This window comes from Eucyclogobius newberryi, unplaced genomic scaffold (assembly GCF_026437365.1).
Source record: "Eucyclogobius newberryi isolate DKJ021-1_F unplaced genomic scaffold, fEucNew1.0.hap1 SCAF_15, whole genome shotgun sequence".
In the NCBI taxonomy this organism is placed as follows: domain Eukaryota; kingdom Metazoa; phylum Chordata; class Actinopteri; order Gobiiformes; family Gobiidae; genus Eucyclogobius; species Eucyclogobius newberryi.
In genome coordinates, this window is record NW_027315779.1 from 19,734,193 (window position 1) to 19,759,777 (window position 25,585).

A 25,585-nucleotide genomic window follows, 5' to 3' on the forward strand; every position below is an offset into this window, starting at 1 on the left:
ATTGTGTTAATGTGTGATGCTATACAGTGTTGGTCGATCATTCTTCTGTCCATACGTTCCATGTTTATTCCATGACATGTTTGTTGTATCATATTTTAAAGTAAAAATGTATTTTTGATATAATACGTTTTGTTTCCATACTGTTAAACCCACATTCCAGTAGTTTTAACAATACACTATTTTGTGAGTACAATTGGCTCCTCGCTGGCCACAGTCTGAGTACATTTACGCACATGCTCGTTACAAGCCGCGTGCGCGTTACGTAAGCGCGCGCTCAGCCAGTGGGCAGAGCCAGTGCTGTGAGCTCAGAGGAAAGTTTGCCTCTGCTGTGCTTTGTGTCCCTCTTTATCACACAGTGTCCTGGACTCCGTGGGGTCTGTATATGCCCGGCCATGTCGTCTTATAACAACAATGGCGTGCGTCTTAACGCCGCCAAGAAAGTGGCAGTATTTGGTGGGACGCACGGGAACGAGATGTCAGGTGTCACTCTGGTGAACCTGTGGATGAAGAAGAGCGACGAGATCCAGAGGAAAGGTGTGGAGACCAAACCCTTCATCACGAACCCCAAGGCTGTGGAGAAATGTACCAGATACGTGGACACGGACCTGAACCGCGCGTTCACTGCGGAGAACCTCAGGTAAACACCGCTGCCTCTCCGTGTCCGACACAGCTGTGGTTCACTGCCTTTGTACTGTGTGTACCTCAGACTGTAGCTGTTAGAGGAACACAGCAGTATTCAGTTTAGTGGGGGGTTTAGATGGTGACATTTTGTGTTTTGGCATTTCTGTTTTGGAGATTGACGGGCCCTGCAAGGAGACGCTCAATGACACTTCGCGCTTTGCAGAAGTCCCAGAAACTGCTAATCTCTTTAAAATAACATTTCATTCCTCAATGCACATGTTTTATCATCGCTTCTAAAAATCATGTTTGACTAACCATATGTGGCCGAGCTTATACTGCGTAGGCTGGACGTGCACAGGCCGTTAACATGTCAACAACCCACAGCCCGTGGCTCGTGTTTACATCAGCCCTTTCCTTGTGCCTCTTTCTCATCTGTTTCTATGTCCACCCGTGTGTTTCTGCCAATGAGAGGCGGGCGGCGCGTCCCTCCTCCAACTGTCTCTCGCTCAGAAGGAAAAACGTGAACGAAACGTGACTGAGGCGCAGATCATTGACGCTGTGTTTTTTTTGTCCCTATTCACGGTGCTGTTTTTGCGCGTTTACTGTGGCGCAACCGGAGCCTTGCCGGTCATTGAGCCAGTGGAAGTCTCCTGAGCGGACAAATACGGCAGCGCTCCCCCTTGAGTCACAGCCATTACTGAGTCTACCACGACACTGGCTGCAGTCAGTGTGTTTGAGTGTGGAATGGGATCATATATTTTAGGCCTGTTTAGATTGGACGACTCTTGCTTATTTAAACAATACAGTTGTTCCCAAGGTTATAATAGCACAAAATATCAGCAGACATTTTACACTACAATCTATAAACTCCTGCTCTGGATTTGGTTTACCCCAATTTGGTTGTTATTACACTATTGTGATTTTACATTGTGCTAGAAGGAAACATGACAACTTGACCGTACACAAATATTAGTTGAAAATACTGTGGACCCCTGCTGACCTTTATGCTTGCGTAACTGCTGGTTGTAAGAAGATTAGTCAGTTGATCACCTTCTCTAAAAGCCGCACACAGGCTTGTTAGATAAGTGTAGGGAGAGTAATGACACACACACACACACACACACACACAGACACACACACATCATAGGCCTATTGCCTACATGTTCAGTGCATCCGTGCTTGAAACAATAGTGGAAAGGCTCTAAAGAGAACTACTATGGAGACAATATGGACCGGACAGGGGCTGTTCCCCTGTCGTTTGGAGAATGTCCCAGATTGGGTGCATTCAGGGATTGCTCTTATCTGTTCTTGTTTTGGCAGTTGACACATGTAGCCTAGTTAAACTGCTGTACAGCCTTAAGGTTCAAAGGTTGAATTTCCACATTCTGCAAAATAATAAACACCACACAACATTTGGTTAATCCTCATAGGCATTTGTTTCCCTTCTGTATACAATTATAGTGCCCCTGGAGGAGAACATCTACCATATGAAGTATGCAGGGCACAAGAAATCAACAAAATGTTTGGCCCCAAGGGCAGCCCAGATGCCTATGACGTTATCTTTGACCTCCACAACACCACGTCCAACATGGGCAGCACCTTGATCCTAGAGAACTCCAAGGACCACTTCAATCTGCAGATGATGAACTATATCAAGGTTAGGATGGCACACGCCTCAGCTGCCATGAGCATAAACATAAAGGCAGTAACTTAAATGTTATTATTCTATTTTATTTATCCAGGTAAGTTGATTGAGAACTAAGTCTCATTTACAACAACAACCTGATCAAAAGGCACCAGCACAAAGAACAGAGCGACAGGGCGTATAATCCAAGATAACATACAGATAAAACATTCAATCCTTCACATATTAGACTATTGACAACCATTCGTAGAAACTGCAAATGATATGTATATTTGTTTGCTCATTTGTTGCACAGAATTCAAACTTTACCTTTGTGAATGTGTTTTTGGTATTTAACAAGAAGCACTAAAGAAGTGACCACCTGTTTATGTCTATAACTCATCTCTGCTCCTTTGTCTTTGGCCCTGCAGAAAGCGCTCGTACCAGCCAGTTGTTTAGTCCTTCTCAATGAACATCCTCTTTTAAAATATTCCACCTCACGCTCTGTGGCCAAGCATCCTGTCGGTAAGTTTGAACACAGGGATATCTTAAAATCCATATGAATCTGACCTGATCTTGAACATGTGACCATTGCAGGACTAGAAGTGGGCCCGCAACCTCAAGGGGTTCTCAGAAGTAATATCTTTGATTCTATGAGAGCGATCATAAAGCATGCATTGGACTTCATTGAGCTGTTTAATGAAGGTAAGATATTGTGTCGGGTTAAATAACGCTTGGGAATGGGCATTACGCTTGTTAGAGGCGTTATTGCTACGTACTGATTGACATTAGTAAGACATTGTTCAGTGTGCCATCCAGAGACAATAGTATTACATAAAAGGCAAAGCTGTTCCTTTCCCGTCAATCACCTTCACACTTTAGTCGTTTATTACAAATGGCCTCTAGCAGTGATCCAGCTGCACCTTCAGCAGATACAGCTCTCATCACCATCTGTGCCTGACCCCCAGCATGTATCACTCTCAGCATATATCGGGCTCTTTTTACATAAGCAGACAGAGTGTGCCAAGCGAGAAGGGCAGACTGGCTTTCACCATGTCCTTGTGTTCAATGGGCTGTTTGTGCGACACTTTCCATGCTAACGGTGTGCGCCTGCCAATGGTGTGGTAATGTTGTGACGTGCAAGAGGCCACACTGGTGCTGGCAACGTGATGAATCGCTCTTTCAAGTTGACCAGCAACAAGAACAAATTAATTTGTTTTTTAGGACTCAAACTTGCCATCTCCATGGTGTCATTTTTGTTTTGTATTGCATCTTGAATACTATTCAAACCCTGAGAGATGGTGCTGAATACAGGCCCTTAAACTCAAAGCACTGAATGTTCTGCATAATGCTTTCAAAATAAATGCTTGCATGTCTGCTGTATGCATGTACTCCCTTTTATCACTGAGGCAGTCTATTATGTAAAACAAAAAGCTTTTGTCATCTCAAAGTGAGAAACTACTCTGCACTGCTCACTGGAATATGAAAAGTTTGCTTGCTTTATAACTATATATAGATACTTTACACTTTGGAGTCACTCATAATAATGGACACTACACCAATATAAAATGGATCTGTAAACATTTACAGTGAAATTCAAGAAATGTCCAATTAATTTATCAAGTACCGGTACATAAGATATTTTTTAATGCAATGTTCTGTGCATTTGTAATAGATTATAGATTATGCATTGTGCATAAATCTTTGAAATATAAATGCTTACATATGTTTAATATAGGCATATCCTCCTGACATTTATTGTGACAAGTTGGTTTGTGATCCTCCTTAACCAACTTAGAAATGTTAAGGGCCACAAACAACACGACAAAGTGAATCATTCTAAATGTTATTTGACATAGTTTCAATGAGCCTCCACACCCTTTATAAGACTTGGAACATGAATATCATGTCAGTATAACATCAAAATGCTTTAATATTTCCAATCTTACAGTAAAAAAGTGTTGTTTGGACCAACTTAGCAACAAAAATTGGTCTCTGAGGGGCCACATTTGGCCCCCGGGCCGTAGTTTGAACGTGCCTATAGCGTCAGGTGATTTGCTGGCCACTGTCCAGGGTGTATTCTGGCTAAAGTCCATAGTTACTAGGGGATAATAATGCAAGGATTAAAGCACTGAATGATGTGAAAAGATGGCCTCCAACTGTCTTTGATCCCCTGATGTTGTGTGTTTATTAGGTGTGGAGTTTCCCCCATGCACCGTCGAAGTATTTCGAGTTTTGGAGAGGGTTGACTATCCCAGAGATGCCAACAGAAACATCATTGCCATGGTGCACCCTAACCTTCAGGTAAGTGCATTCAATGATCATTCACTGTTGTCCACATAAAGATGATCTATTACACATAATGGACACTAAAGGGGAAGGTCTGTATAATATTTCACTTGTGTAACATATACTTTCTCCTACTATTGGTGCTCAGGATTGTGACTGGGAGCCATTGAACCCTGGTGACCCCATGTTCCAGACGTTTGATGGGAAGACGATCCACTACCAAGGTCCTGGGACTGTCTACCCCACTTTTATCAATGAGGCGGCCTACTATGAAAAACAACAAGCGTTTGTCACCACAAAGCGAGAAACACTGGTTGCCAGTGCTGTAAAAAAGTTGTAAATATATTTAAGTACTGCTAACTGGAATCATGAAAAGTTAGCCAAGACTATAACTGTAGTTACTTTTGCACTTTGGATTCACACATAATGATAGCCACTACATCTGTATAATTACTGATTTGTATACATTTACTGTGAAATGAACAGTACTGTGCAAAAGTGTTAGAAAGGTACATTATCAAGTAAATAAGATGCATTTTAATAATTAATTAAGCCAAAACAAGAGAAAAAGAGGCTTCATTGCCATAAAACACTCCATGATACAGTGGGCTAGACAAGGTTGGCAAGAAATACAGCCTGGTATTTATCAAAGGCCTATTTTATACCTCACTAAAACCTTTACACAGTACTGAATATAAATTAACTATGCAAAAAAATAATTTGTGGGTAGCCACTGTGAAGACTACTGTAATGTCACGGCACATATAATTTGAAATATACCGGCCCTAATAACTTTCAGTATAAATACTTCTTTACACTGTACATTACATTGTATGTTACAAACTCAGGAAGGTTATAGTGGAACATTAACTGACCCGTTTCTGAGCCCAGTTATTTGTCCTCTGGAAGTGTGGGTGTGGCCTTTGATACTTCCTACCTGTAAGTCCACTGGTGGTTGTCTTTGGTGCTGTCCTCTTGTTGCCTTATTTAAGAGATTTATGTGAAGATTTGCACAATACGTGTTGATAAAATATTTTGATAAGAAATGGCATATGTCCTGTGTAATACATCATGTTTTATAATAGTGATACTGTGTGTTTTATATACTTGTTTGTCCATAACATTAGCCTAAATTAAAATATGTATTGTTTGTAAGTATGTTTGTTAATCTGTTATATCTCCATGTGCTTTTAGAATTGTAATTTTCATAGTCCATCCCTTCATACTCTATCGTTCAATAAAAGCATAACGTGAGTTCCATGTTGTTGTACTTTCCACTGTAGACACCAGAGGGCAGCAAACACTAACTTGTCTCACGGCCTCTGTACTCTCCACAGGTAAATTATAAATGAACTGACAACTCAAATGGTAGACTATATTTTGCTTATTTGCAGTTCCTTCAAATGTTGAAAAAACAAGTAAATATTTAACTGCACATAATCTGATTCCTAATTCATCCCTTGTGTTTACTATGGTTAAATTAGCAAAATGTGCGTTGCAAATTTTAGTTTTGTGATTTCTACATCTTTCTTTGTCACCACATGAACCACAAGCACATACAAGCAGCAGCAAAATGGAACCTTCAGTTTTAGTTTTATGTATCTTCTGCTGACCACACCCACAGCACAAGGACATTTTGGTTAGTGTATCTTGTATTCACAATATGCTTGACCTCCTGACCTGCTTCAGTCATCTACATGTCTGTCATCCACATGAAGCACAATGTAATTTACCCCCTCTTCCTGAAATGGCTGAGTCACCGGACCCGTCTTATATATAAAACATATATAAAACATCACACACAGCCTTGACTGGAAACTGGAGCTCATATTTGTCATTTAAGACCTGCTAATAACCACGTATCTTAGCTCATTCCAATTACAACACCACACATTTCTACAGTATTATGTCCTCCTTATGGTTTACAGCATGCTTTTCTCTTTATTACAGTAACACAACCAGGGGCTCAGTGCTGATCAATGATGTGTCCACGGCTCAGGGCTTTTAGGATCTTTTCTTGGCACAAATCCAAATGAACATTATAAATAACATCAATGCTGCTCTCCTCCCTCTTTAACTAGTAACAACTTCTCATCTTTGTGTTAACCATTACATGCAACCTGAAGATGACTGGGGCTTCAAGAGTATCAACCTGCTGTGCTTTTCTATGACTGTATATTAGAAGTGCATTATAATAACAGTGTTACTCCTGCTTTTGTACTTGACTCATGCTTCTGTCAATATGATGGCTTTAGTGTTTGATATCCTTTTCCTACTACTTACACAAATAAAGAGCCACAAAATTAATACTGTTTTATCACATTTGGGCTAGTCTATTTGATTATTTTAGTCAAGAATAATTAATTGAATTAGACTCTGGTAAATTGGTCTAAGACTGTTCTACACATCTGGCTTATCAAGGTGTTCAGTCTATCTCCATATGACATGTTTTCCTCTGTCTTTCTTTCTTTCTTTCTTTGAACAGTGTCCGTCATCTCAGTTATTATCTCATGTCTCTGTCTCATGTCTTTGTCTCATGTCTCTGCCTCATGTCTTTGTCTCATGTCTTTGTCTCATGTCTTTGTCTCATGTCTCTGCCTCATGTCTTTGTCTCATGTCTTTGTCTCATGTCTTTGCCGTCTCTCCGGCTGCACTTGAAAGCCTCATGTCTTTGTCTCATGTCTCTGTCTCATGTCTTTGCCGTCTCTCCAGCTGCACTTGAAAGCCTCATGTCTTTGTCTCATGTCTTTGTCTCATGTCTCTGTCTCATGTCTTTGCCGTCTCTCCGGCTGCACTTGAAAGCCTCATGTCTCTGTCTCATGTCTTTGCCGTCTCTCCAGCTGCACTTGAAAGCCTCATGTCTTTGTCTCATGTCTTTGTCTCATGTCTCTGTCTCATGTCTTTGCCGTCTCTCCGGCTGCACTTGAAAGCCTCATGTCTTTGTCTCATGTCTTTGTCTCATGTCTCTGTCTCATGTCTTTGCCGTCTCTCCGGCTGCACTTGAAAGCCTCATGTCTTTGTCTCATGTCTTTGTCTCATGTCTCTGTCTCATGTCTTTGCCGTCTCTCCGGCTGCACTTGAAAGCCTCATGTCTTTGTCTCATGTCTTTGTCTCATGTCTTTGCCGTCTCTCCGGCTGCACTTGAGCCTCATGTCTTTGTCTCACGTCTTTGTCTCATGTCTTTGTCTCATGTCTTTGTCTCATGTCTCTGTCTCATGTCTTTGCCGTCTCTCCGGCTGCACTTGAAAGCCTCATGTCTTTGTCTCATGTCTCTGTCTCATGTCTTTGCCGTCTCTCCGGCTGCACTTGAGCCTCATGTCTTTGTCTCACGTCTTTGTCTCATGTCTTTGTCTCATGTCTTTGTCTCATGTCTCTGTCTCATGTCTTTGCCGTCTCTCCGGCTGCACTTGAAAGCCTCATGTCTTTGTCTCATGTCTTTGTCTCATGTCTTTTCCGTCTCTCCGGCTGCACTTGAAAGCATCATGTCTTTGTCTCACGTCTTTGTCTCATGTCTCTGTCTCATGTCTTTTCCGTCTCTCCGGCTGCACTTGAAAGCATCATGTCTTTGTCTCACGTCTTTGTCTCATGTCTCTGTCTCATGTCTTTGCCGTCTCTCCGGCTGCACTTGAAAGCCTCATGTCTTTGTCTCACGTCTTTGTCTCATGTCTCTGTCTCATGTCTTTACCGTCTCTCCGGCTGCACTTGAAAGCCTCATGTCTCGATACAGGAAGTCTCCAAAGTTTTCAGCGGTGGTAACTTGTAATTCGCATGTCACTTTGCGCAGACTCGTCTGCCATTACGTGTAGGAGGTGGAAGATGAGCATAGACTGTCCAAGTTACGGCGGAGACGGTAATAGTTTGGACTAAAGCAGGAGAGACAAAGTGGATATTCACGGCGCACACACCGCCAGCTGTCGGCGAGAATAAAACTCCTTTTCTCCTCCTCATCGAGGGCAAGTGGCGGCACAATGTGGGAACAGGAGGAATTTGCCAAACATTGGAAAAATGAGTTTCCAGACTGTGATGTCCCTCATATGGACTTAAAGTCGGTGGATGACATTGAGTCCGAGCTGGAGTCGTGTAAAGCTAATCTGAAGAGGCTTCAGAAGACTCTGGCGGAGGAGAAATTCAAGATGATCTACCTGCAGACCACCATGGATCGACAGAGAAGAGACGAAAGATTTGAAGGCAAGGATGAGAACTTTAACGCAGATAAACTGTCCTTCTTTAAACCGAAAGATATTGGAAAATCAAATTTAAAGGACGACGAGGTGGACAGAGCCAGGCTGCCCGAGTCTGTGGGCATAAAGGTGCTCGGAGGAGCGCTCCCTGCGGGCTTAGCCAGCTCCTTCTCCCGGGACAGACCCCGGTTCAGCGGGAAGACAGGGAAGCCTGTCCCCATCCCTGTCCCTCCACGGATCAGCAGCTTCCAGAAGCCCACCACCCCGGTCCTGGTCAATGACCACGAAGACACCAGTGACCGTGAATACGAAGATGCAGAGCTCAATGACAATTTTGTCAGGAATAACTTGTTGGTGCCAAAGAGTTTGTACGGGGACAACCAGAGGACAACAAGCGCGCAGCGGGACGCCAGACGACCCTTCCGCCACAGCAGGGACCTAGACTCGGGGGACGACGGCAGACTGTCCCCGTCCTTCCCTCTCATCCAGCGGAGACCCTCACGGGGCTCTGGGTGCAGCACCCCGGACAGAAGGAGTGATGGATACATGAGCTCTGACCATGAAGACTCCTCATCAGCAGGTAAGGAGCTCTGAGCTGGGATTAATGACATTAGCCCGTTTAATGCCAAATAATCCATCAGCAAGCATAGGCCAAATGTATAAAAGTATTCTAAAAAGATTGGATGACAAGTCTCCTCCCTGCTGTCACCATCCAAATCATCTAAGGACTAGTCACAAGACATCAAAACACTCCACAATCAACCTTGAATTCACCTTCACACACCTTCACACACCTTCACACACATTCACACACCTTCACACACCTTCACACACCTTCACACACCTTCACACACATTCACACACATTCACACACATTCACACACCTTCACACACCTTCACACACCTTCACACACATTCACACACCTTCACACACCTTCACACACCTTCACACACATTCACACACCTTCACACACCTTCACACACCTTCACACACCTTCACACACCTTCACACACCTTCACACACATTCACACACCTTCACACACCTTCACACACCTTCACACACCTTCACACACCTTCACACACCTTCACACACATTCACACACATTCACACACATTCACACACCTTCACACACCTTCACACACCTTCACACACATTCACACACCTTCACACACCTTCACACACCTTCACACACCTTCACACACCTTCACACACCTTCACACACCTTCACACACATTCACACACATTCACACACATTCACACACCTTCACACACCTTCACACACCTTCACACACATTCACACACATTCACACACATTCACACACCTTCACACACCTTCACACACCTTCACACACCTTCACACACTCTGGAGGCAAGCAGAGAGTGTCTCTCCCACTATTAGCGGGGATCAAACCCTAACCTTTGGGTCGGTGGCATAAGTAGCCCCCAATAAATACTACGTTCCTGGAAATAGTTTTGTCCTTGGCTCTGGGATACTTTTTTATATATTTTATATATTTATATATTGTTTATGTTCTGCGACTGCAAGGGGGCTATGGCTGTGTCAAGCTCACGTTTCCTGTTTCTGAAAAGGGAACTGTGACTTAATAAACAAAATGAATTGTTTTTAGCTGATCACTCCATGTCCAACTCCACTGCCACGTATCAATTATTGGCCAGTGATTTTATTTTGTGTTGCTACTTCTTTCATTCATACATCATTTTAGGATCACTGATAGTCATTCTATTCTTGGCTGTATCATAAAAACAACCACAACCACACGATAGACAGGAAACACATCTTTACTCATGTCATTGGTTGTCACAGCTTTAAAAGAATAATATTGACCCACTTTGGATTCATAGTTTGTGTTCATTAATATTCTACCACCTATTCCAATAAGGGTTTTTTATACTGACTTGGAACGTTAAGATTATTCAGTTAATCAATGATCGAGAATATTCAGGTCACAATATACCGTTATCCCGAAAACAAAAACATAATAATGGTGAGACTTATCAAAAGCAAATATACATGTAATTCCTTCATTTCAAAATCTGTGCACCAAAAATTCAACCTAAATCTAAAGTGCCTTTTTATCCGCCTAAATTGTGTCACAATATCATTATTATTTTTCTCTGTGAATGTCTGATTTTATGAGGTAATTTATTTTGTCATGGTGTCAATAATGGTGAATAATTGTTAAATTCTGATATTGCTTCAAACAGTAATCATAGCTGTAGGTGGGCAATAGATGGAGAATTAGAAAATATTGTGAATGTTTTTTGATGATATGCAAAATTTGAATATCAAGTATATATAGTTTATAATAAAAATGCTACAAAAATAAAACAATGACACTTGCAGTCTGATCATTAAACCTCAACTAAAGACAAAGACATGTTTTAATACATTTTTATAGAACTGACATAATATCGTCTGAATATCAATATCAGGATACTCCAAAAAACATAATTGTCAATATTGCCCACCCCTTATCTGAACAAATTGAGCTCGTGACAACCCTAATTCTATCTTAGACCCTTCTTACTTAGGTGGGGTACAACCTCAAAACCTCCCTCAACAACTACGGTCACATACAAAGCCTATCATGCATTTGCTATGGGAGAATGTTGCCTTTAGTCTCTGGAAATTCAACCTACAACGTACAATTATAAATGTAACAAATGTCCTCACAAATCTAGAGCATCTTTAGTACCTTTCAGTCACAGCTTAGAATCAGTGTTCTGTATACTCTGCCTGTCCAAAAAAAACCTCACCACCTGGATTTACCAATATCTGAGTTTGTCTGAACTTCCTCAACAAAATGTGGAAACTGAGGCTGAGTCACAGGGGAGAGACTGGTATTTTAGTCTGTGACAATTGCTGGATTGCTTTTTTGTCTAGCCGTTTGTGCAAAAATGTTATATATTCTGCTTTTGGGTTTGTTGGTTGAGACACTTGTTACAAAAGTTAACATGTTCAGGGTTCTAAGTTTATTGCTTTATTGAAAAATGACACCAGAGTACATGCTTGCCAGAATAAATAAAGTCCTAATTTTCTGGTAAATGATCAACACTTCCTTGATTGCATGTCCGTCCATTATAAACCTCCATTGTATTTTGATGCCGCTTCCACTTAATTGTAAATGTGGCTTTGGCTAATAACGTACCGTAATCTGCTCTTTGTTGTGCAGCAGGATATTTACTCTGGCCTTGATAATGTGGAGCGGCCTTATTGTTTATTGAACAATGCTGGGTGTAAACCGGTGGGAAAATTTGGGGGGCCTCAGTCTACCCATTTCCATTCACAAGTTCTTAATTAAAACAACTCTCTTGTTCCTTCACTATACAAAATCTCTTGCTCATGTAGAAGATTTCAATGTATTGTGGGTTTTCTGGAAACGGGGGTCAAAGGCTAAATAACTTTGCAGCCATTACATTTTGTGATTCACTGCTGATTCACTCCACTGTTGGTAGAAATGAGTGTGTATTGTCCTCTCCTCCTCTTGTGTGTGAAGCCAGTTTGGGCCAGACCTCTAAAGAACTATTTAAAGCACTAAAAATAAAAGTCAAATAGAAAATACTTTGCCTGTGAGCGAGATGTGAGACGTGAGTCATGCCTTGCCGAAAAGCTTTGTGACTAATTTCTTAATACGTAATCCTAACCAAATGTACCTACTGTAAACTGTATAGGGTCATCTTCAGAGGTTTGTTTCTTTGGTCGGCGTGTGCCAGATGGCCCAGCTGAGAGTGCAGTATCCGTTCCTCTTACCTCTAACGCACTTCCCTCTGCAGCACCTTGTCGCTGCAGAGTGTGTTTTCCTGTTTGCTCTGTTTGCACTCTAAAGTCACATAACGACTCAAATACGTCCTTTACATTTTTGTTTTTAACATTTCGATTTAAAAATGAAACCTTCTTTGTGATAAAACCTCAATTAGCACGTGATTTAGATTGTTTATTGTCCTGATAGCTAATAATGCATATTGTCATGATTTTTCAGATTCTTAATGGTTGCAGCCTTTGAAAAAAAACATTGACTTGCTTACAACATTTTCTTCATCGTTATTTTATTAGTGGGATTCGTTATTGGTAAACCCTCTAGAATGTTTACAAGTTAAGTGAAGTAGTACCTTTTCATTAGCCTTTTGTTCATAGAGTAATTCATGTAAGTTATGGACACTTTTTGGTTGTGGAAGACGTCAGTGTTCACACAATACCAACATTTCAATGCCACAATGATCATTTTAAACAACACTTATTTAAACAATAGAATAAAATGCACAGAAACATTGAAAGTTCTTCAATACTTCCATTTTGTCTCAGGATGTGTTCACACTTAGCCCACATAAAAATGGGGACTAAACCAGAACTAAATCCAATTCTAAACCTGGACTAGATCAGGACTAAAGGACCAAAGCCTGTCCACATCAGGACTAAAGGACCAAAGCCTGTCCACATCAGGACTATCAGGACTAAAGGACCAAAGCCTGTCCACATCAGGACTAAAGGACCAAAGCCTGTCCACGTCAGGACTAAAGGACCAAAGCCTGTCCACGTCAGGACTAAAGGACCAAAGCCTGTCCACATCAGGACTAAAGGACCAAAGCCTGTCCACATCAGGACTATCAGGACTAAAGGACCAAAGCCTGTCCACATCAGGACTAAAGGACCAAAGCCTGTCCACATCAGGACTAAAGGACCAAAGCCTGTCCACATCAGGACTAAAGGACCTAAGCCTGTTCACATCAGGACTAAAGGACCAAAGCCTGTCCACATCAGGACTAAAGGACCAAAGCCTGTCCACATCAGGACTAAAGGACCAAAGCCTGTCCACATCAGGACTAAAGGACCAAAGCCTGTCCACATCAGGACTAAAGGACCAAAGCCTGTCCACATCAGGACTAAAGGACCAAAGCCTGTCCACGTCAGGACTAAAGGACCAAAGCCTGTCCACGTCAGGACTAAAGGACCAAAGCCTGTCCACGTCAGGACTAAAGGACCAAAGCCTGTCCACGTCAGGACTAAAGGACCAAAGCCTGTCCACGTCAGGACTAAAGGACCAAAGCCTGTCCACGTCAGGACTAAAGGACCAAAGCCTGTCCACGTCAGGACTAAAGGACCAAAGCCTGTCCACGTCAGGACTAAAGGACCAAAGCCTGTCCACGTCAGGACTAAAGGACCAAAGCCTGTCCACGTCAGGACTAAAGGACCAAAGCCTGTCCACGTCAGGACTAAAGGACCAAAGCCTGTCCACGTCAGGACTAAAGGACCAAAGCCTGTCCACGTCAGGACTAAAGGACCAAAGCCTGTCCACGTCAGGACTAAAGGACCAAAGCCTGTCCACGTCAGGACTAAAGGACCAAAGCCTGTCCACGTCAGGACTAAAGGACCAAAGCCTGTCCACATCAGGACTATCAGGACTAAAGGACCAAAGCCTGTCCACATCAGGACTAAAGGACCTAAGCCTGTCCACATCAGGACTAAAGGACCTAAGCCTGTTCACATCAGGACTAAAGGACCAAAGCCTGTCCACATCAGGACTAAAGGACCAAAGCCTGTCCACATCAGGACTAAAGGACCAAAGCCTGTCCACATCAGGACTAAAGGACCAAAGCCTGTCCACATCAGGACTAAAGGACCAAAGCCTGTCCACATCAGGACTAAAGGACCAAAGCCTGTCCACATCAGGACTAAAGGACCAAAGCCTGTCCACATCAGGACTAAAGGACCAAAGCCTGTCCACATCAGGACTAAAGGACCAAAGCCTGTCCACATCAGGACTAAAGGACCAAAGCCTGTCCACATCAGGACTAAAGGACCAAAGCCTGTCCACATCAGGACTAAAGGACCAAAGCCTGTCCACATCAGGACTAAAGGACCAAAGCCTGTCCACATCAGGACTAAAGGACCAAAGCCTGTCCACATCAGGACTAAAGGACAAAAGCCTGTCCACATCAGGACTAAAGGACCAAAGCCTGTCCACATCAGGACTAAAGGACCAAAGCCTGTCCACATCAGGACTAAAGGACCAAAGCCTGTCCACATCAGGACTAAAGGACCAAAGCCTGTCCACATCAGGACTAAAGGACCAAAGCCTGTCCACATCAGGACTAAAGGACCAAAGCCTGTCCACATCAGGACTAAAGGACAAAAGCCTGTCCACATCAGGACCAAGATCCACTTAATTTAGGACCAAACAACAACATTTGTGAACACACCCTAGCAGAAGTTTTCTTGACTCAGTTAAAAATATGCTCCCATCAGTCGTCACACTCGACCTGTCTAACCACTCCACTCCAGCTGTTTGGCTCAACAAGCTATACTACAATGTAATGAGTAATAGAGTACTACCAAACATGATGGGGCATGCTTTGTTTTATCCTACTTCCAGTTCAAATCCCTGTGTCTTGCTTTTCAAACATGCTATTGTCATGTAAAACTCTGGATCCTAGTTTCTGTCACGGGTTTCAGTTTTAGTTACACAATTCTGGTTTTGTCGCTTGACACGTCCTTCTCCATTTCATCCAACACGTCTGGTCTTCCTCGTGTTGGCTCATTCTCACACAGGAGCGTGTCCAGGCCCGTCCTGTGAGTCTACGGCAGAGAGGGAACTGTGTGAGCCTTCTGTTATGTCGTTTTTACACCTATAACAGGCCATGTGTGGCGCTTTAGTGTATCTAGACTAAAGAGGCCATCCATACTTTGTAATGGTGTTGGAATGTATTATCCTTGGAAATCTACAGTGTTATGTTACAAAAAATGTACGCTGAGAAAGGGGGATTTAGAAGATTGTTGTTTTGGTTTGCATTTGTTTTTGGTAAGCCCATGGTGAATCTTTTTAATGATTATTGATTGTAATTGCACAAGTTATTGGCCAATTTAGTGGCATTTAGCAAAGTATCAGTAATCGTAATGGCACAAGTCTTTTAAGTTGATTTAAATTACATGCAAACTGCAAAATCTGATGTGAATAATCAGAGGGATTATGATCAGAAATAAATCAAATGATCATATTAATAGTCTTTTAACACCAAAAGTTTGATAATTCTGATTTGGAGTGCACATGTAACCACAGCCACTTGTTAGTAGTAGCATTAGTTCAACAGTTGTAGTCGAAGGGAAGCATTGATGGGCGATACCAGTGATTATTTGTATTTCTTTTTTAGTATTACTAATGGGAAATATTGCAATATTGATCAGCTCCCAATAGGAATTAGTTGGGATATATAAGGTGCTAAAATATAAACAATATATTGAAAAAATGTTCTAAACTTTAAAAACTGCATTTTGAGAAATCTTAAGTATTGAAATGTTTGCGTGAGAATCTTAGGTATATATCAAAATCTAGGTATCGATCTGTGAAATATTCGTCATTGTAGTTGCAGGAGTAGTATTGCTTTTCTGGTAGCAGACATATATAGAAGCAGTAGAACTAATTGCCATAGTTACACATATTCTATTAAACTATTGTTAATGGCGCATGCTCTCACATCTGAAAAATAAAACATTGGTACTGTACACATTCTCACACACTGTTCTGCCGCTGGCTGATCACAGTCAAGGCATGTGAACAAACAGTGACTGTAAAATGTGAACCTGAACACTATTTATGGGATGCCTTCTTGCTGTGTTTCCACGGTGATGATCGAGTTGTCCTGCAGGAGCAGACAGAGGAGGAGGAGGAAGAAGAAGAGGTTTTTTGCAGCATCATCCTCCGTACACAGGGGACATGCAAGAGATTGATGAGAGGTGTGAACGGTCTTTTTCACACTCCACAACAGGAAAAGAGAGTAGTGGTATTTGCTCGGTTATAATGGGGCTTTTTTGAATCGTATTTGATTTCCCTTTGGCAACATTTTAGGATTAAATGACTTGTCACTTCACAGAAAACTCCCAAATCAATGGGGTGCTGGCGTCACTTGATGACAGTTGTGAGTGAGGTCTGAACGCGATGAAATGTCAAGTCACTCTATGGTTTCCTAATGAGTAAATGAACAACTGATTTATGATGCAAGTTGAAACGGGCGCATGGATCATATTTTCTCACTGTCTGGTATCGCACAGGACATTGTTGTTGCAGTTCTCGCCTGTTTTTTCTGTACTTAGGGCAGGGTTTGTGCCCAGAATTTAACTCCCTTAAGGTCATCACTGTATGTCGCCCTCTAGTCATCTAGTCATTTTCTTCCACATATAACTTAACACTGCAATAGATTATATTATTTTTACTACATAACTAAAAACAACAAAAGAATTTGATACAAGCTTGATTAAATATGTCCTTAAATATGTCCTCCTCCTGCGTTTGTTTCTTTCTATAACATTTACCCTTGAACTACAGCAAGCTAAAGCCTTCTTTGCCATTACCAGACAGAGTAATGCATGAAATACCAGCTGACAGAACAAGACACGGTAAATAATCTGTCTCTACCAATGATATAATACATCCATGGTCTCTACATCAGGAATTTACAACGACATTCTCAGTAATCAGATGTTGATTTCACTGCAATACTGATACTAGTGGTTTTCCTGTCAGTTAAACAGACTTTGCACTTAACATGTAGTAAACGTGTTCACTGTTCTGGCTTTGACAGTTGTAGTATCATTTTATTAGGAAACCACTAAAACTTGTGGCTGCTTCTGATTGGATGTGCTAGCTGCCATGGCTACCTCATTGTGGTGAGTTTGGCTAGGAGACTGTGGGAGTGAGACACATGCGCCACGGGGCGTGTGTTTTTCATCAACACACTCTGTCTGTGAAGAAGAGAAGACAAGAGAAAAGACTGTGACACTAGTTTGCAGCCGCACTGCCCACACTGTGGGTTTCCATTGCACATCAGATGTGCGCACGTATGTTCTCCTTAACTCTGGAGACCCATGTCAAATATAGATCTTGATTACATACCTCCTCAGATGTCTTCATGTCTCGTGTGATCCACTGTTGAAAAAGCTTCAGTTGTGCTCATCTGGACACGTTACAGAAAAAACTGATGACAACAACTGAAGCTTTTACCACATGATGACAGAAAAGACCGTTTCTATTGTCTATATCAGGGGTTGCAAAACATAAACAAAATATCATTCATTCCTGGTCTACATAAAACATGGCCCAGGGAAGTTGTGATGTCACTGCTGTGATGTGTCTGCGTTAGTTCTTTTATGATGATTGACACGCCCAAACTGCAAGTAGGTGGCGGTAATGTAGCAGATGCACGGCTGCCAAGCAACGACATCAGTGGAAATACCAAAGCCTAAAGAATGAAGCCTAAAGAATAAAGCTGTATGGCGGAAGCTCCGAACGTCAAAGAAGGAGCGGAAGATGAAGAAGCGTCAACCCCGGAATAAAGCCGGTCGGACTCTGAAAAATGAACTTCAACCCAAAAAAAACTACCGGTAACCGTCTAACAATACCAGTTTGATATTTTTTAAGTGTATGCAAGTGAAGAGAGATTTAATGGTTGGACACATGTAATGAGAAAGGATTAGTTCGAAAAGGTTTTAAGCATAATTATACAGCAGATTATTTGTTAGACTAGATACTAAGCCCCCAAAAGTGGAATATAAGTAGATGGCCCAGTGCCCTCCTCTGGACATCTGAAAAAGTGACTCATTTATTTCTCCTTCTTCTTTTCTACTTTATAATATTGTTGCTAAGTGCATAAATAAAAATAAATAAGAAGTAAATGCCTGCAATTGCCAGAAAAAAACACTAGAGCGCAGTAGCTCTTTACCTAGAATGGACTCCTTACAACAAGCTCACTTACTCATTAAAAGGGCTTTTCTCATTGGTAATTTCCTAACCGTATTGGTAACTGTTGGTATCCAATTACATTTACAGTAATTGGATATTAATATATCTATTAGATCTATTAGATATTTGGCCCCATAATGGCAGCGCATGATCAGCTCCTATGTAAATGTATATTAAGCAGCAAAATACAAACTCCTGCAGTTGTGTCGCGGTGACTAGAATTGTAGAACAAACACGATGAATAAGACATGAGGTATTTTTCATCCGTCTGCTCATGTGTGCACAGCACATGACGAGCTCTCCAGATCTGCCTCTGACCAACCACAGCCACGTCCTGATGAGTTCCTCATTGACCTCAATAGATCAAAGTGAATTGGGCTGGCATGAGACGAATGCGCTCTCCCTACCTCGTCCTGGACTTGGACGGATGCTGGATTGTAGGGAATCTTCTCATAAATCAGAGAGTGCCACACACATATTAGAAGAGCTGGAATGGTCTTTGAGAGTGGACTGTCCCCTTTAATTACATGATAGAGGGGTGTAATGGGGGAGTTTGGGGGTAAATGAGGTGACGGCCAGTGTCTGCAGCCAGAAGGGCTTTCTTCATTGTGTGCTAATGTCTGGACACATCATGTTCAAGATGGATGGACAGGGGTGCTTTTCACTTTTTACTTTTTCTTTTCTAATATTTTTCTTATTTTTCTTTTTTTAAATATAGAACACTCACCTTTTATTTTCATGATTTGAAAAAGAAACTCTCTAGGAAGAACAGATTTTTGTTGTGTAGATGAAAAAAGCTTGATGTGCTAGCCAAACAAAAATGCAGCCAAAGAATGCAAGCTGGCCAAACAAAGTGAAATATCATGTTACACCCATTATTTATACGTCACAAATGTGCTTTTGTAAGACAGATATCAGATGTTTCACCTTTCGTTAACCTATGTTACAGCTGACACAGAAACAAACAGCCTTCTCTCCTGGTCGATAATTAAAGTTAAAGTTAAAAGTTTGGGAGTACTGATTCATTGGATGGATTTAGGATGTTTTGCACGAAAGATTGTCAGTTACGATTAACCTTATCAACTGTCACTAATTTTCCTCATCTAATCATGTGACCAATCTGTCCTTCCTGTGTGGTCGCCGTTGCCCTGGAGAGATGGAGCGCTGGAAAATGAGCACTATCAAGAGAACCCCCCTCGCGTGTCCCAGCAGACTCTACCAAAGTGGTGTCCGATCCGCCCTAGGCCTGAGGTTAAGGTCAGGGGAGGCTGGTCTGCTCAGGGGGGGTAAAGGGGGGGAACACTGGAGCTGCTGACTGGTGTTTGATTGACTGGTGCTGTTGTAGTGGTCGCTGCATTTTCATAGTCTGACTGCTTGTCATTTGTCTATGTTAAAACCATTTACAGGCATTTACAGCTGGTGATTAAACCCACAATCTGCCCGAATCTAACTTTTGTAGTCATTATATCTAAGTATGGAATTAATTTACTTGAAACCTACAAACGATAGATGAGTAAAGGAAAAATAATCACAAATTTTCTTTTCAAAAACTCAATAAATTGTTCATATCTATTTTATGCACATGAAACATTTAATACAAAAAAATTGCAAAATGTCTCCTTCCAAAGTACAAACATGCCTCCAAGTATGTCACAGGTCCAACCAGGAAGTAAAATTATAAACGTCACCAAAACTGTCAGACTATGGGGAAATCTATGAAATCTTTAACAAAAGCGTAAAAATAATTGTTAACTGTATTGTAAAGAGATTCACCAAAGACTATTCTGGTGGAAGCGTTTGATTTTTGAGGACATCTTACTAGTCTATTATAGTATAGTCCAGATGTGTATGTAGCCATTGCTTTCTTTCTTTTCATTTAAGTGATTCACTGCTACCAGAACATGATCCCTGACCCAAATCTTTTCTGGGATTGACCAACCACAATGCATTCTGTTTCTTGGGAAAACCCATTTTCATATAGAGACATTTTTGAAACACTATAATGTCCTGGAGTGCTGATACTATCTCTATCCAACTGCCTCCCCCTCTCTTTCTCTTCCACACAGACAAACTCACACATTGTTGCACTAAGGTGATGGTGACCTTTATAAACCGTTTATGGAGTGCTCAATGTGTTAACGTTTTGTTGCATTTATAGTTTGTTTCACTCGCTATATTAGGCTGTCATAAATGTAGTATACAAACATAATATTGGTCCTGGTTTAGTTATACCATCGTTTGTCCTGCTGGTCTTGTTCTGATGAAGCTTTTGACTTTCATCATTAGTCCCGGTCTGGATAGGACATGCTTGTTATTAAAAACTCCTTTAGCTTCTTTAAACCACCTGGTTAGACCTTCTTGGCGTTTGTCTTTATTCACACCAACCAGCACAACCAACTTTTTATTGTGCGGCTCTATTGTTTTTTCTCACATTTAAGTTTAAACAGCCTTTTTGCCTCACAGCTTGTCTACCTATGAATATTTGATCTCTGCTGAGGTTGACGCTCCAGGAACTCATCGCCTGACGTGTTTTTGTGCATAATGGCAGTAGAGTGTATGTGAACTTCTTTGTTTGCCTCTGCCCTCTGAAGGATGGGGCAGTCAGGAGGAGGGAGGGGTCGGCTCGCACAACTAAAGACAGGTGCATAAGCGTGTGTATAATGTAGAGCCCTGGCTGCACGGAGGGGGAGGAAACATCTTTTGTTCAGGGGCATATTTGAATAAACAAGCTGCAATTAGAAGTGAGAGATGTATCAAAAATAATATTACAGTTGTTTTGGAGAAATGAATCATTAGGGTTGCAATTAATTGACTAATTGTGACCAATCGACTATAAAAAGATAATCAAAATCGTTATCTGGGCGTTGCAGACTCTTAAAGTCTCATGAAAAGTGTTTTATATTGCTGCTTGTATGCCAGGCTCCAAATGATTAATTTACTTGAAACCTACAAACTAGTCTAAAATTTAAAAAATGAAACATCTCTTAAGTAGAAGTATAAAGTGATATTTCTGCACGTTTGTGGTTCATTTTATGATCCATTCATTTCATGTAATAATTTAACCTCAACCAAGACATTTCACAGAAACATTTTGGCACAATTCTGATGCTTTGTTAAAATATGATCTGAGATAATGAAACATATCCCCCACCCATAGCTACACTTATGTGGTTAATATTTTAGTATTTTTTATATTGCCAGCGACTGGAGTCTAGTGAACCAGCTCTAACCAGAAAAGAGTGCTGATCTGAACTTGAAGAGGAAAATGATTATGATAAAGACTAATTCAATAATATGGATTTTGTTCATGTCTGTCAATAATATCTGGCAAACATAAAAATTAACTGTGTGGGATTCTTGTAAAATTAACTGTGCACAATTAATTGTGCTTGTGAGAATGTTAGTATTTTTTGCTGACAATAACAAACAATTTATAGGATCAACTTCTTGACCAATATAATACAATATTTCTTATAGTGCAATTCATGCCAACTTCAATATTGTTTCTTTTGGTGAGAAACTCCTATAACATAAAGCACTAATGTGTTAAATTGCCCTTTTCATCTTGCCCTTAATGCAGTTTATTGTCGCAGTCACTTCAGTGTAATTTATCTGCTTGATATTATCAGCTCGACTCATTAACATACACAAATGCATTCACAAAGATGACCCCTGGCTATAGGAAATCCCCATTGCCCCACCTCTCGATGTTCATGCATTTCCTCCAGCTGGCACATTACAAACATGTAACCAGACAAAGGGTACTGGTTGGGGCCCCGAGTCGAGAGGTGCGTTGTGGGATGAGGGGTGTGGGGGCCCTTCTCCTGTCATCCTTTGTGTCCTAATTGAAGTTTCTTGTGCATCTCAGCCTCACTGTCTCTTCCTCCCCCATGTAGTTCGGGGAGGACCAGAGGGGAAGAGGAAGGGGGGTTAAAGGGTTTCAAGGGGTGGGTCTGGTTGCCACTGGCGCACCGCTCGGCTCCAATTGCCCCGTATTCGTAAACAGAGGCGGGTGTGCATGAAAAGGCGTGTTTGTTGGATGGATGAGGACTCCATAGAAAAGAGCTGTGTGCAAAACAAACTGCTGCGCTCATTAAAAGCTCTTAGACTCGTGGAGCGATGGTAATTAGAGCAACGTGAGGTGCCTTTGTGCAGTAATTGGGATTACAGTTTTTGCTTTGCTTTAAAACTAGATTAGACTAAATTAGATTTGATTGGATAAATCACTCCTTTATTGCACCATAATTCATCATTTTGTATGTTGCAATTTAACAAGCACTTGCGATAGTTGTACAACTCATAAGCAGCAGATACACGTACTGGGAATGCAAAGTGTTCACGCTAGTTTCCTTAAAAAGGACACAAGACAACATGCAGTATAAAACATATAATACACTTTTTACCTTGTCTAAATCTGTGACAAAAGATGTGATTCTGAAATGCTGTCATGATGTCTACCCTGTTCTCCTGGTGTTGTGGACTGCATCAAATGGATCTCACAAGAACAATATCAATGTATTTGACTGGACTGGTATTTGATTATTGTCTAATGTTTATAAGGGAATTCTGTGTATACATTTATTCATTCATTCATTCATTTTCTACCGCTTTATCCCGTTAGGGGTCACGGGTGACTGGAGCCTATCCCAGTGACTTTGGGCCTTCGGCGGGGTACACCCTGGCCAACTCGTCTCAGGGCCGTGTGTATACATTAAAATGCAATTATTTAAATGACAATCAAACTACATTTTTAACTAGATTTTCTTAAAAATATTTAAATATTATGTTTTTTTTGTTGTCATCATCATTTGTTTTTTAAGGTGCAAAAGCTGATTGGGCTAAACGCAATTCAACACTTGGAGCCACATGTTAAATATCAAGTGTCAAGTTTTAATTACAAGTACTTGTGTGGAAAATATGACATAAGTTTATGACAACATGTTGACAGATTACTGATTTTTTTTTTTTTAATTAATTTCTTTAACAATAAAACACTAACCATGTCTAAGCAGAAATATGGAGCAATTCCAGCATTATTTATTAATTGACATTTGACACAAGTCTTTCTGGCACAGGCTCATTATACATGGCTCTCTGAATTCCTTCGTCTGAAAGTGAGCGAGCGAGAGAGGAGGCGAAAGAGAGAGAGAAAGAGGGAGGGGAGGGTAGATGGTGGGAGTGCTTCTCTCTTCCCTTAGCAACGGTCGCGCTGCTCGTCTCCAGCCTGTTGTTTTCTCTCACGCGCTGCACACTCTCCTCCAGCTCCCTGCCTCTGCCTGTTGGACCCGTGACTTGCTTTTTGACATTTTTTATTTTACCTCTTCCTGCGACATGACGACCGCTTGCCGAGGGTAAAAGGTGGATCACAGGACGTCGCCGGTTAAGAGTAGAAGAATTGCGGGAGGTAGAAGGAGATAGCGCTTGACATAGGATGGAACCGCTGAGTGCTCGTGGCCTTCCCCGGCTCTCCTGGATCGACACGCTTTATAGCAGTATGTATCTTACTGTGTGGACTTGCTTTTTCTTTACTTTTGCAATCAGCCTGCCATCACTTTAGCGGTCCATAATGAGACCCCCACCAGCAGCGGCTCCCGTAGCGCTCTGATAGTGGAGGAGAGCAGGAGCTGAACTGGGGGAAGCCTGGAGAAATGTAGAGCAGAGCTTGTGAGTCATACTTCCAGAGCTGGAGGTAGAACTTTATGTTCCATCTTATTGAGGACACATGCGGCCTGATGTTGAATCTTTAATCCACTTTGACAGTGTGTTATTTGCATATGGGATTACGCTAGATTTGGCAGGTTACTATACAGCTTTTTGTAAGTAAAAGGTGTTAAAAGTGGTCTGTTTCTTGTTGTTTCAAGTTTAAGAGAGTATACGTTATACTTTCTGACTCTAACTCTACCAGAATGACACAGAAAAGCAGAAAGTTTGAATGGTTAGAGCTTCTTGTTACCGTAAATGTTCATGTTTTTTGTGTTTATATTCATGACTGTACAATGCGCCTTGCTTTCTCCAGTATGAAAGTGTTTATTTCAGTTGTTCAATGGAGCATAGGCTCATTGATGATATAATGTGATTATAGGGAGGGAGACTGAGCCGCTAGTGTCTAAAAGCATAGATTTATTAAAAGAGCTGTACCAGATTTTTACTGTCTAAAATATGTGAAAAACAGAACTACCGCAGTTCCTTTTGTAACTCTTTGCAGCGCTCACATACCTTACCTAAATATTTATTGTTTGACCATCATGGTAAATCCAACAACAACTAGCATGGTAACAGTGCACTTCCTGCTTTACAGAGAATAAAACGCTCTGTAATTAGATGCAAAGAGCACACAATGGACCAATTTCCCCTACATAGATGCTTTTACAATATATCTGTTCTGGGGAAAAACTGATTTTACTGAATTACATGGAAAGAATCAGGTCTTGATTGCAGCTCAAATTTGAGTGCAATGACAATTTCTTCTTTTCCCTATAGAAAAACAACAAATATATACTGGTAAGTTAAAACTGACTATATATGAAATACACAAACCTGCAAAGACGACGGCCTCAAAGAACACACAGACCTAAACCTTGCCACAATTTCATAATTTTCACATTTCCTCTCACTGTAGAAGCTGCCTCAGTTTATTAACATACGCGAGATGATAAATATTTAACGCAAATTTCCTTTTCCTGGGGTATGAATAATATTGCAATGTGACTCTATTTTTACAGCAAAGTATTATTACAGTACACTATGACACAACAAAACAGTGTACTTATTTTAAATACCATTCCGATCTCAGGCATTAGTCTCAGATAAACCTTGTCAGTATCTCTTTGTTGATCATTGTGGAGAGTGCACTTGCTGTAGTATTTTAATGTGGCTATATTTGGGCTTGTTGTGAACTGAATGCATTATCATATTAATCAGAATCCTCCTTTACACATTAGAGTGAGAGCGCTTTAATAAGAGACGGATGATTTAACTATGCTGACTTCAGATGGGATCTTCTAGTTTCGATTGCCTGACCTTAATGTATGGAAGGAAAATGCCATCGCTCCTTTGTTCACCTGTCATACTGGTCTTTTCAAGAGACCATAGTGAATGCCATGACCTCTCTCATCG

The 25,585-nt window shown here is 41.2% G+C and overlaps 2 protein-coding genes across 3 annotated transcripts in view; both read left to right on the top strand.

The window, feature by feature from the left end:
- Positions 1-294: 294 nt before the first annotated feature.
- Positions 295-5,580, top strand: aspa (aspartoacylase). The gene is made up of 6 exons (XM_072446593.1): positions 295-637; positions 2,083-2,278; positions 2,677-2,770; positions 2,843-2,950; positions 4,440-4,549; positions 4,683-5,580. The coding sequence occupies exons 1-6, from the start codon at positions 393-395 to the stop codon at positions 4,872-4,874; spliced, it is 945 nt and encodes a 314-aa protein (XP_072302694.1). The 5' UTR covers positions 295-392; the 3' UTR covers positions 4,875-5,580.
- A 2,798-nt stretch (positions 5,581-8,378) lies between these two features.
- abr (ABR activator of RhoGEF and GTPase) overlaps positions 8,379-25,585 on the top strand; it is a 101,435-nt gene continuing 84,228 nt past the window's right edge. The window contains exon 1 of one of the 2 annotated variants that reach the window (XM_072446595.1): positions 8,379-9,295. In XM_072446595.1, the coding sequence (XP_072302696.1) occupies positions 8,503-9,295 (793 nt within the window). In that variant the 5' untranslated portion in view covers positions 8,379-8,502. Of the gene's footprint in view, positions 9,296-23,678; positions 23,962-25,585 lie in introns of those variants that run through there. The other variant, XM_072446597.1, reaches the window with a different exon arrangement.

Bases quoted from the DNA above. Each gene is read 5' to 3' on its own strand.
- aspa (XM_072446593.1), top strand. From the start codon at position 393: ATGTCGTCTTATAACAACAATGGCGTGCGTCTTAACGCCGCCAAGAAA. The intron at 2,279-2,676 runs GTTAGGATGGCA...TTGGCCCTGCAG, and splicing joins AGATGATGAACTATATCAAG to AAAGCGCTCGTACCAGCCAG. The intron at 2,951-4,439 runs GTAAGATATTGT...TGTGTTTATTAG, and splicing joins CATTGAGCTGTTTAATGAAG to GTGTGGAGTTTCCCCCATGC.